The sequence below is a fragment of the Aulonocara stuartgranti genome (genome assembly GCF_965226115.1).
Source record: "Aulonocara stuartgranti genome assembly, chromosome: 17".
NCBI lineage: Eukaryota > Metazoa > Chordata > Actinopteri > Cichliformes > Cichlidae > Aulonocara > Aulonocara stuartgranti.
In genome coordinates, this window is record NC_138953.1 from 28,692,243 (window position 1) to 28,705,361 (window position 13,119).

Below are 13,119 nucleotides of genomic sequence, written 5' to 3' on the forward strand. Positions count from 1 at the left end.
GAAGAATGAGCAAGTTTCCTTTGATTTCTACACAGTTTCAATAATAATTTTCTATTTTTTAACCAAAAGTGACTCACAGCCATAACTCATAGTCAAGTACCGTATCTTATGGGACATTTTAATACCATATTCTGTCCTGTGAATATGACTCAGTGCATGTGAAAACAGAATATGCATCAGAGGCCCTAATAAGGAAAACGTGACCACAACCCAAACCGCACCGAATCTATATGAATAGTTTAAGTATGTGTTGAATTTCACCACACAGCTCATTCATCTTTTTCAACCCAAATGCTAGACTTCCTTGTCACCGTATGCCATGCCTGTTTTCCCTCGAGAGAGAGAGGGAGAGAGAAAAAGACAGAGCGAGGAGGAATACAGCATACAAGAGGACGGTATACTAGAAAATCTGACGGGAGGAAAAAACAGAGAGACTGAGAGAAAGAGCAACAGACAGAAACCTCCTTCAAATCAAGGATAATGACAAAACAGAGGCAGAAACCCGTAAAAAGCTTGCGTACAACAAAAGCGGTCAAATATGGAACCGTTTCATTAGCGTGTGTCTCCTCCTGTCATTGGACGGCTGGACCACAGACCAGGGCTACGACCACAGACGGCTCGAGGCCTGGCCGTGCCTACCGCACTCACACACCACTAAATGTTCACGGTATAATGAGGCCTGCCCTGGTTCTTATTACTTTTAAGGAAAACACAGACACACAAGGGAATCTAAACACTGACTTTTGTACGTAAGCAGTCAGCCATCCAAACTTCTCGGAGTATGAACAAACTGGCAGAAATGGTCGTGTCTATCCAAGCACACGTACGCGTAGACTCAAAGAAAAAAAAGAAAAAAAATCGCTCCTCTTGCAAAGCCACTGGTGCTATCACCAGGCAGTTTGATGGATGGACTTTGAGAGGAACCAGGCTGTGGTTATGGTGGTCATGTCTGGAGCCACTGCCTGTTAGTGCAGCCTGTCAGCTGTACAGTGTAGCTGAATGTCAGCTCTGCCATTTTATTACAAATTAATGAGGCAGGGCCAGGAATCTGAACGTGACAGCAAACACACTGATGCGACACAAATCCACGGGCGAGGATGCACATTTCAGCTCTGTGCAGCATTTTTTTTTTTGGGGGGGGGGGGGGGGGGGGGGGTGTTGTGCAAACAAATTAGGTTTCATGTCAAAAACAAAAAAAAAGAATTATTGCTGTGTGCACTTTGTTAAAGGCAGTTCCACTGGAAAATGATAATGACAGCAACTTAAACTGTCAAGACTAATATTGTCATAATGAAGCAATATGTTTTCAACCCCTCCTCATTATGTCTTATGCTGTTCCTGTTATTTATGACAGGAATAAAACAGCAAGTCTGAGGAAACGGGGAAAAAATGACCTCACATTAAATTGAGTCTTAAATTAAAGTGATTTTTAAGGCGCTGTTATTTCAAGTTGACCTCTGATTTTGACAGTATAACACTAAAATTGGTAGAGTCAGATTAAAATCGTTAACAGTGTCTATAATTTTTATAAATAGCCACTAATGCTTAGTAATATCAGCCTGTGCAAAAAATCATTACACACTCTACTTTCTCTTAACATTTTCTTGTTAGCCGCTCCCCTTTTATTCGTCTGTTGTCGGTCCCTCGGTCTGTCTTTCTGCAGAGATGTCCCCCTCATTTGTAACGCGACTCTGCTCAGATTGAACGGTGCACCCTTTCTCCATCTGACTGACAAGCCTTAGCAGGTGGCGGGACCCATTCATACCCACGGTTCAGCAATCTGCACCATGCTGTAACCTAAGCCTACATCCCAAACACAGATGCAAAGACACGGGATATTTTTCCCGCGTGCATGCCCGTACTGTGTTTATGCGCGCGCAGGCACAAAAAATGCACAGCGAACATACACAATTGCAGTGCGCACACATATTCATCTCCCGGCAAACACCAACTGCGCTGACGCTCCCTTCTATTGTGACATTTGAGTGCACATGCAGATTATTTTATTATGACAATTTAAAAAAGAAAATAGCTGATTAAAAATGGAAGCGATGGGAAGAAGACACATGCAACGGATGCTCATAGAAGTTGCAAATTACACAAAGGGTTCTACTGTCTTCCTCCTGCATTATATTCTTATATGCCACAGGATGAGATCAGCTGGTGCGGTATAAAAGCTCAGTGAAAACAGATTTGCTTTTTTTTCATGGATTTGATGAATGGATTTTTGTTTTTGTTTCCCAAGTGGAGCTGGGTATCTGTGGGGCAATGAGTGTCACATAAATACACACATATGCACAAATTCATTCTGCCATCTTTAAACTTGTGGACTCGGGGTGGTGGGAGCTCACCAAACTCTGTGGTCAGGTTTGTGAGTCAGGGGAAGGAAAAGTAATATATTCCGATGTAACACAGGGGCATAGTTGAAAACCAAACCAGTGCAAAACATTGGTTTATACTATTGGAATGTGGCTGTGTGGGAGAAAAGATGAGGGCAGTTCAGTGTGTGTGGGTGTGTGTGTGTCCAAAAAGAGTTGAAAAGAAGGATAGCCAAAAGATATGTATCAAGTGAGCTGCAATCAAAGAGACGGGAAAAGGAGACGAACATAAAAAAAAATATTATAAACACACACACAGAGCTTGCTTGAAGATTGTACTTAAGGTCTGCGGTGTTGTGGTTCCTCAACTGAAGCGACTGAGCCGCAGGAGAGGGAGGAGGGTTAGGGAGAAAAGGACGATGAAAAAGAGAGAAAGAGAGAGACGAAGGCAGGCATCTCCAAAGTTGCCGCGTTGTACGAACACCTTATAATTATCTACATCCGCTCTGTCAGCCCCAGCCCGCAAGAACGGACAGATACAGCAGAGAGAAGCTGAGAGCGAGACACCCAGATGCTCATTCACATATCAAAGAATAAATAGAAAAAACACACAGTGACGAACCCAACGCACATGCAAACACCCGCAAACATACAAACAGGCACATATTTTCACAGGCGAGCAGGCACGCCCACACACAAGCACACATGGACGCACAGACAGGCTTATTATGGGGGCTGAGTCCAGACTGACTGCGTCGAGTGCGGTTCCACACCAAGTGTCTATTTTGAAGGGTTGTGAGCCAACTCCAGATTCCCCGGCTCCTCATCAGCTCCACCCATCGAGCCAGCGTGGGGCGTCTGCGACGGCGCTGAGAGGTCATACCTAGGCTCCATAATCAAACACACTGAAAGTATTTATCAGGTTGTTTGATGGGACATTTTAAAGTTTTTAAGTCTCGCTTTTCATTTCATTATAAGACCGACACACTGGGTCTTGGTGGGAGTTTCACAAAAAGGCCCCTCATGCTGCATGCACCTCAGATGACCTTTAGGGGTCAGTCTTCCTCCTGATGGCACAGTAAGGGAGAGTGCTGTACATCGATTGTTCAGGAATGTGTGTGCAGGTATGCATTGATCCATGGGAGTGTACCCGTGTTTTCTCCTTGTAAATCGCATGCATGACGTATTGCAGTGGTGCAACAGGACTGTGGAGCAGTCGCAGTTCACTCTAAAGTGATGATTTCCACATGTGTTGCTCAAAAACTCAAGGTGGTAATGACTCACTTTGAGTAACAAGTCGGCCTTTTGCTTTAAAACATTACACACACAGCGTTAAATTCTTCTTCACGCAAGCAGAACTGTGATGAGATGGTATCAACACGTGCCACAAATTTAAGCAAGATCATTTGAACTTGGACTTGAGTTTCACCTTACGCCTTCCTTGCTTGTGTTACTACTTCAAGGCGACGTAAGTAAGCGCTATTTCAGTCTCAAGGAGACTAGAAAATCATTAACTCTTTTGATCAGCGTCCCGTCCCCGCAGAGCACGATCCCTTTTTTGCTGAACGTCTAACTGACCCCACAGGGAAATCATTTACTCCGTGCTTGCCCTGCCAGCCGTCCCATGAGAGGTCATTTTATCTACCTGTCTCCCATTTCTCAGTCGCTCTCCGTCACAAACTGCTCACTCTGCAATCTTCCGCCCGTCCTTTCCAGAAGAAGAAAATCGCTCCGTCTTGTGTGACTATCGGCCCCTGGAGGCGTGTCATCAGTGCTCATTTGAGAATGATTTCATGGGCCCCTGCTCACATGCTCTGTGTTTATATGACTGCCACAAATAACAAACCTTGCTAGTTCTTGTGGCCGTCCTATGCCTGGGAGTCTCTCCTTCACTCTCGGCTCTCGTGCTGGACTTTTTGCTCGGTGCTTGCCCGAGTGTCCTTCCCGGGAGCTTTCCTCCTTGCTGTTTATTTGACTTAATTACGAAGCTGGATTTGCATGGGGAGAAGGGATGAGCGACACCTCACTCGAAGCCCGGCCTCCCATCCTTTTGCGTCATCAACTGTACGCCTGCCAGCTCTTCCTTCATTAAACGCGAATCTCATCTCCTCCACCATTTCTACCAGCGTCCTCCCTTTCCTCCCTCCATCCGTCACAATGTGGGTGTGAACTGCGAATTGTCTCCTGACAGACATCAAGAGAGCCATCAAACACCTGTGGGCCCGAGACACAGGCGCAGATGCTGGCGAGCGGTGACACACAAAGAGAGCGGCGCACGATACGCTCTCATGCCTTTACACCCCACGCCCGCTCGCGCTGTGACATGCACAACGGCGCAAGCCAACAGCAGAATGCAATCACGCATAATTATAGAAACACTGATGCAACGGCACAATAAAAGAAACTTATCTGTGAGCTCATGCATATGCGCGCGGGCACATGCACATGCACACAACCAGGTGTCTAATTATATGGGGACACGCAAGACCTGACACATTTGCGCCACACACACACACACTCGCATGCAGAGACACCACTTACAGTCTAAGGGGAGGAAATCACAAGAGAGGGTGTTGAGTTCTCACACCAAGATGTGGCAAGAACATTCGCACACATACATAAACAACAAAGCTTTGATGCACTTTTAGCGCAACAAAGAAAAAAGAAAGAAATCCATAAAAGTACGTCTAGCGTGACAGGCTTCCCGAGCAGACCTGCTCTCACTCATCCATCACTCACACAGTCAGTCAATACAGACTTTGATGGTTGATGACATATCTCTTGTCTAGTGCTGTTGTCAGAAACATGTTCACTTGTCAGACTGAACAGTGAAGAGGATCACAAAAAGGGGGCAGGAGGGAACTATATTCACATTCTTTAAACAGATGGCTGGGTAAAGAAGGGATGACATCGTCTCATCATGCCTAGAGGCTTGGCTTCGTGTGAACTGAAGAGATGGAGCCCAGGGGATACATGACTTGCAGCAGGTGAGTTCAAGAATGATGCTTTCCAGATTTATTCAGCTCATGTGGAAAATGCATGTCATCACCCTTTGAATTCCCGTATGATGATGGCTTTATTTTTCTTTTTTAGAATTTTAAATACTATTTCACACAGATTTTATTTTGGATTCAAAACACATACAATCATACACATTTGGAAGTTGAAAGGGTGATAAATGAAAATATACTACTCCCAAATTACAACGTGCATGTCATACGGCAGGCCTCTAAACATAAGTTATAGTAAAGGTTTTGTCTAAAGATAGAGAATGAATTTGTGACAAACATCATATTCACCCTCCTCAAGCCCGAAATGTGATTTTCCCTCAACTTGGACTGAAATCATGTGAGGAGCAAAAGCTCTGGGTGACAGTCGCGTACTTTTCAACCGCACGCTCGTGTTTTCGGCTGCAACCCGACGGCAAATCAGCCTGTTCGTAAATTTTCAGAGGGCACGTCTTACGAGGGAAACGGGACGAAAATAAAGAATTGAGAGACCACACTCCCAGGCATATACTTTCGGTCATGTTTTAGGACAAAGAACCACAATAGCCTTCCCTCACTGACATTAAAAAGCAAAAGAAAAAAAAAATGCCAAAAATGTTGCCAGTTATTTCTAGCTGCGATGAAAAGTCTGCTATTACAAAGAGCCTGATTTAGTGTAGGGTGTGAGAGAGGAGACGAGACACAGAAAGAGAGAGAGAGAAAGAGGGAGGAGGAGAGGAAGAACCGGCGCTCCGCAGTCTCCCCTCAAAATAACACACAAGGAGAGAGAATAACATGTTTGCTATATACGTCAAAAACTTACACGTGCACGATGTAAAACAAACAAAAAAAGGAAGATGAAAAAAAGGAGAAAACTAATAAATGTCTCTTTTACCATTAATGTATGCTCTAGTGCAAAAGGTGATTTAATACACACACACACACACTCCAACTGTTGGATCCGTACAGGATACAGTAATGTGAAGTAGAGAAATCTACCTGGCCCCATAAAGAGGGGCTCTGTGTCACAACCAAAGCAGATCTCCTCCTTTTTTTCAGGAGTTTTTGGGACAGAAGCCATTAAAACAGAGGCTCTACTGCCCGTGCAGAGCACTTAACAGGGCTGTACAGTACTAGCACAAGGGGACAGCACAAGGGAAAATTGGTACAGGGGCCAATATATACATTTAACTTCAGGCAAGAGCCGTTCGCAGCATATGGAACCAATTTGACTATTTGTAAGTGGGATAGTGACAGACAGAACCGGCCAGAAAGAAGGGGTGAGTTAATGGGAGTGAGGAAGACAGTAGGTTAAGGAGAGAGTCAGATCATGTATGCTGACCAAGAGGGAGAAAGAGTGAATGAGACAGACACAGAGGCAGAAATAGATCCACAGAAATAGAGGAGGAAAAAGCCATACTCAACATGAGGAAGAATAGATGAAAAGCAAAGCATAAAAGAGAACCCATGGGCAAGAAAAATAAACTGGACAGGCTAGTGTTGGCTAAAAGCGCCAGCTACTACGGTGAGCCTATATAACCTGGAGCCAGGGGAGAATGGAGAATGGGCTTACCCTTGTATGACAGCTTTAGTCTGGGTACGTTGTGCTTTGGATTAACTCCTCTTCCCGGCTGCACCGCCCCACACAGCAGCACTACAATCCCAAGAAGGTATTCCATGGTGCTGGAGTGCTGCTGGCTGGCCTCCAGACCAGGGGGGCACTCACAGCCCGACCAGTGCCCTGAGAAGAGTGCCTTCCACTGGGGTACACCAAGCTTGGAGAGTCCCTACACTCAAGCCCTGAAAGTAGAGATTCCAGGGAGAGGGGTGAAAAATCCTGGTTGCGCTCCCCAGCTCAGAGTGCAGACTGTGGAGGGGGACTTCTGTAGTGTGAAGTCGGTAGTGGTGGTGGGGTGCTGCTCACATGGCTCCCCGTGTGGAGGTCCAGGCAAGATAGTCCCCCGGGGTGATCTGTCCTCCCCCAGGTGAAGGCGCAGCAGCGCTTCAGCTTGGTGCGATTTAGAGGAGAGGTAGATGCTGTGCAAAGGTAAATCAGAACACTTATCCACAACAGTAAGGCTATCCTGTCCTAGAGATTAAAAAAAAAATAGATATCTCTTTCTGCCTTCTTCTCTTTGAGCAGACACTCACAGCAACCCTCTAATCCTTGTGTGCAGCTCCACCAGACTGCGAGAGAGAGAGAGAGAGAAAGAGAGAGAGAGCTACACCATCCACAGAAGGGGAGGGGAGGGGAGGGGAAGGAGAGCGGCGAGAAAGAGAGCGACAGGGAGAGAGAGGAGAGAGAGAGAGAGGAGGGCGCTATGACTTGAAAGAAATGATGAAGCCAGTGTAGTGGATAGAACTATTGTGAATGGTTAGGTTTTTATAGTTTCCAGTCATCCCTCCCCATTTCCTGTTTTTTTCCTTTTGTTTTATCATTCGTCATCAGTTCCTCTCTAATGCTATTCTAACGACTTATTTTAAAACTCATACGCTTTCAGTTTTTCACCCAGTCTTTCTCTCTGGCCACGTACAGTAACTCACAGCTTGATCTCAGGTTGTAACGATTAACAAGGAGAGTAAATACTTGCACACAAAACAGCTTGACTTTAATTTAAAAACTCCAAATAAATACAACTGACAGAGCCGACATTTTTTTAAATGAATACATTAATTTACTTATTAATTAAAAATTTTTTTTTAAAAGAATACTTTACATAAAGGTCTTAGACATGAAATACATTATTGTCTACGTGTTTATGTTCTCGGTTGAAATCTGGAAATTGTAATTATAATAATAATTTAAAAAGTTAATCATTGGCTCAATTTTTAAGTGAAACAGTGAAAAAAGGCACCTTTTATTAAATTATTGTTTACGTAATGTGTGATTTATTTTGTTGTTTTTTTAGGCTGACAGACATCATACACATGTTTATGATTTTTTGCGATCTTCTAACACATTTTATATCTTTTATTGCAGCTGTTTCAGGGTGCCGTCAGGATGTGTGATTATACGCCCAATAAAAATCCCCAAAACACACCGTTTTCCTGTTCTTTTTTTGGTTAGCACTGTTTCCTCGCAGCAAGGAGGTCCTGGGTTCAAATCCACCGGTCGACTGGGGACTGTCTTGGTGGAGTTTGCATGTTCTTCACCCCACGGCTGTGTGGATTTTCTCCGGGTACTCCAGCCTCCTCCACAGTCCAAAGCCATGGATGGGGTTGGCGATTCTAAATTGGCCGCAGGTGTAAATGTTAGCCCTTTGACCTGTCCAGGCTGTATCCTGCTTCTTAGCCTACGGTAGCACTTATGCAACCCTGAAATGGACAAGCAGAATAAGAACAAGCAGAACCTAACCAATAATATGGGTGGAATTAAATACATAAAAGGAGAAAGTCTGATAAAAAGTCTTGCATTATTTTATTCAAGGTGAAACTTTTGACTTTTTTTTTTTAGGTTTTTATTTATTTTATCATTTTTTTTAATTTGAAACTTTCAGTATGAAGATGGTGGTGCTAGAAAAAGTACCGACATGTGAGTCTCAATTCCTTAATAACAATATTATATTCATGCTTGGCCTAAAATGTGATTTCTGTCTGATATACTTCTTTGAATTTTGAATTGCAATATTTTAAATAAATGTTTCCATGCACACGGAGAATGTAGCGCTCCAGTGTGTTTTCGACTTATCCAGATGAAACCTCATTGTTAAAGGGAACACATGCTGGTAGTTAACCTGTATAGTCTGAGAGGGATCCTGTCTCTGCTAAAGTCATTCACATCAGCGAGGCAGGTCAACAACACCCCCCTCCTCTTAACCCCCGCCGGCCCCTGGAGGTGCTGGTGTGTGTGAGAAAGAGGGGGCACCTCCTGTTTCCTCTGAGGGGTGACATAGCAGTGGTGAGGTGATAAAAGCTTTGATAAACAGGAGTGCTGATGTGTCAACTCACACACCTCAAGACACTAAAGGAAAACAACCTGAGAACTGGGCCGGTAAGTGTGTTGTAGTATGAGGGCACCCCTATACGCCAGCGCTCCCACCAGTGTGTTTGTGTTTTGAGGCTTTTGTTGCTGTATCATACAGCATATCTGATCTGTGTATCTGTTTGTCTGGAAGATTTTAGCATAAGCTTTGATATCAGTTGCCCCCCTCCAAACAAAAAGTTTTGTTTGTGATATCTGCCTCTTTCAAGAAGGTTATTTCCAGTTTATTACAACTTGTATTACATTTTTGGAGTTTCAAACATCTTCTATTTACTAAAGTATTCTTTAAGCGAGTGGTTCTGAAGGTGGAGCCAAAAACCCCTCGCTGAGGAGTGTTTTAACATAAACAGACTGGGTAGAAAAAGTTCAAAACACATCTTGTACCTTTGTGGCAATATAAACTCAAATATGACACCGCATGCTCCACAGGTGAAAAAGGTTTTTGTAAAGCAAATAGCTCTGTCATCAAAAGGTTAGCTACAGAGGTCAAGAAATGCAGCAGCATATAAGAGTTTAAATAAAACCTAGTTGAGGCTTAGTTAAGTTTTCTAGAAGAGGAGATGGAGGAAAACTGTTGAACTATGATAGATGGTGTGCCGTGTCAGGTGGGCTATTAAGAACAATTCAAATCTTAATAACATAACATAAAATGTTTTACAAAATCAGGCTTAATGATAATCTTGATCCTCTGACCTGTCTGATATTTAAACCTCGGGGTTATTGGTCTTCTTCAAGCTCCAATATTACCACAACTTTAACAGTTTAATTAATTAAAGCTATGGCGATAAGCAGTTTTCCTTAAAACCCCTCCCCTTTTATGATGCTCAGAGAACTGACCTGTTGATTTAAATTATAAAGTTATTTATTTTTTGTACATTTACAGTCCTTATTTCTGTCTTAGTGGGTGTAATTGAATCTTGATGCGCATCCTTGTTCCATTATGCATTCACTTCCACCATCGTGGTGTCCCTGGCTTCGTATCTCACCACCCCTTTAGTCCAAACAGCCTTTTTAGCTGTTTACCCACAACAAAAAGATGTGTGGACAGACACGTGAAAGTACCCTCTCCCGTCTCACTCAGCCAGTCTCCATCGACCTCGGCCTCTCTCCTCTGCCCCGATCCGCCACCTTCCTTCCATTTATCTGCATTAGGCAAACTAATAGCGGCGCAGCTACCTGCATCGATCCTCACCCCTGGAGTGACGCCTTTATGGGTTGCCCTTTAGGGAGTGCAGCAACAGTCTGACCTATCGTTGCAGATCTATTTGCGACACCCCCCTGGCACGCCGGCAGCCGGAGCGGCCCTGAGTAATGACGGCTTAATAAGTGGTGACACGCCGTTGGCGGCAGAATGAGATGCCCATTGACAAGGAGCTCCCACAGGCTTTCAGCGCCTGACGGTAAAAATAGAAGAGGACACGAGACACCCTGCTTATGAGGACACAGCAGATAGGAGAGCGGCGTCAGGCGGGTCTATGTGTGCGGCGAGTGTCAATGTGCTGTTACTGATATGACGGTGTATCTTCATCCGGCGGTATGGAAACCGCTGTTAATGCCTTGTGTGCGCGTTAGAGAAAATGATTATGGTAAGATGATGCCAGATGTCTGTTTTAAAGAGAACATCGGAAATGTCCCACCCAGTACTTCGCGCACACCGCCCTCTGACCTCTTCTCTTCTTTAGCACACACCTAAAACCTTCCTGCTCATATCCTAACTGACCCCAAGTTCCTGAGGCCATTGCCACTGGGAGCAACACCGCAAAACTCCTCGCTGTCCCGATAAATGACATTTCAAGTTCAAGGTACGGCCAGCCATCATTTCCTTGATACTGCCGGGGTTCCTCTTCTTGTTCACTTCCTATTCCCAAACACCCACACCCACTCTATGTTAACAAAGGTCACACAGCAGCCCCTTACTCAGCAAATGGCATATCCAGGAAATGAGAGGAAAAGGTCAGGATAGATAGGAGGAAGGATAGAGGAAGAACAGTAGTATGTCGTGGGAGTTATGAGAGCGGCATCTCCTTGCGTGCGTGTGTTGGAGAACAGCTAACCAAGGGCCTAATGTTGCTTATTTGGCAAGCAAAAGAAGGATACTAAGGTCAGTGTGGTGTTTTTCATATACGCACATATGTGCGTGGGACGGGCAGGAAAGAGGTGATCGTGTAACACCTTAAAAGATACAGTAACTTGACAAGTTGAGAAAGGAAACTGTAAAATATCAGCTATAGTAATCATGACAGTATTTACTGCAAAGGGAAGGAGAAGGAAAGAGTAAGTTAAGACTGATTACTTTGCAACTGCGTGCCTTTCCATCACACACATTTTGTTGTGAAAAAGGAAAATCCCTTTATATGTCACCACCAGTTGCGCGAATGCTATGTCACAATTAAGCATTTGCCTGAGCATGTAGCAGTGTATGGGAAAGCAAGCAAAAAAACCAAAACATCTGTGTGGACAATCATCATTGGAACGCGGTAAATGTATATTTCTCTGTCAGAAGTTTACAAAGAGCTATATATCAAAGTAGATGAAGCCTGAAAGTATTTTTCCGTAACCATGTGAAAGTGTTTTAATATTAGGGTCTCTAATAATTCTAAAATCCAGAGAAACAGAGAATTTTTGAAGAAAAAGCAGCTTAAGTGGGACAGAAATAAGCCATTATGTGACCCCTTGCTAAGCCTTTTAAAAGGAAAAAAATATAAATAAATCACAAAACATATAAAATCATCCTCTTAATTTACTGGCTCTCCAGTCAACACCTGTTTCTGCTCTCACATGCTCTTTTGGCTCTGCTCTTTTACTCGTCAAACAAAGTGGTGGTTTCATTAAAAATCAATTCTAGAGCTCATTAACAATGCTTCCTCTACCCCAGAAGAGCCTCCAACTCTGGTGGAGGGAAATGGGAGGTTTCCCTCCATTTCATCGCATCTCAAAAGGTCAGAGGTCGTCCTTCAGGTTTACAATGTGGGTCACGCAACCCCATCGTGTGCATGACAGAACTTGAGTAATCTCTTTTAGCGAGAAGCTCCGCCGACGCAAACTAACACGCGGTTTCGCGTGGTGTTTCCGCATCCACTCAAGACAAGGACGGGAATCGGAGCGCAAATAAACAAAAGTGGAACCACATTGCACGAGGGGAAAGCTGTAACATCTGTTGCAGTGAGGGAGGGATGGATGAAGGCAAGCTGTTGGGTGTATTTATTCGTCGCTGATACATTTCAATCCATCTTCTGGTCTCCTGTGGAGCTCTGACTCACACAGATGTGTCCACCCCATACATCTGATGACGGTGGTACGAGGGATATCAGGAATCGTTTACAGGAAGGAAGGAAATTTGACTGAAGTGTCACACTGATTCATAAAAAACGGGATTATTTCCTGCGCAATACTGCTGACGTTCACATGGGAGGGGGAGATGTGGAGGAGTTGTTTTCGCTGACATTAACAGGCTTGCACTTGTTGAGCCACAATTTGATGATGTCACAAGTGTAATCTGTCCTTCTCTGTAACTTCAGGTCGACTTAAAAGAAAAAAAGAATTATGTTTAGTTATTGAGCAACCTTCAGCTCTGGGGTGAAAGACTTCTTGCAACTTGGTTGGTTCCAGAGAAAGCTCATCATGCAGCATCACTGATGCGGAAAAGACCAATAGAAACCTTAAAGCGAGGGGGGAGTGGACTAATCCAGGACCTAAAGGATTCCTTTAAATTGTATGTATATGTAAATGCAAAACACTCGCATTTCTGAATGAGGGTTTGTTGGGGGAGGACTTAAGTCTGCAGTTGGGCTGAGACAACAGCGTAGTAGCTCATTATTCCCTGTGTGTAGTT

The 13,119-nt window shown here is 44.1% G+C and overlaps 2 protein-coding genes across 2 annotated transcripts in view; both read right to left on the minus strand.

Annotated features, from left to right (window-relative positions):
* Positions 1-7,669, minus strand: part of sema3aa (sema domain, immunoglobulin domain (Ig), short basic domain, secreted, (semaphorin) 3Aa) — a 34,271-nt gene extending 26,602 nt beyond the window's left edge. Inside the window, exon 1 of the mRNA XM_082511818.1 lies at positions 6,879-7,669. Within this exon, the coding sequence (XP_082367944.1) occupies positions 6,879-6,984 (106 nt within the window). The 5' untranslated portion in view covers positions 6,985-7,669. The remainder of the gene's footprint in view (positions 1-6,878) is intronic.
* Positions 7,670-8,536: 867 nt separating this feature from the next.
* Positions 8,537-13,119, minus strand: part of tspan11 (tetraspanin 11) — a 101,681-nt gene continuing 97,098 nt past the window's right edge. The window contains exon 8 of the mRNA XM_082511834.1: positions 8,537-8,620. Coding sequence (XP_082367960.1) covers positions 8,594-8,620 — 27 coding nt within the window. The 3' untranslated portion in view covers positions 8,537-8,593. The remainder of the gene's footprint in view (positions 8,621-13,119) is intronic.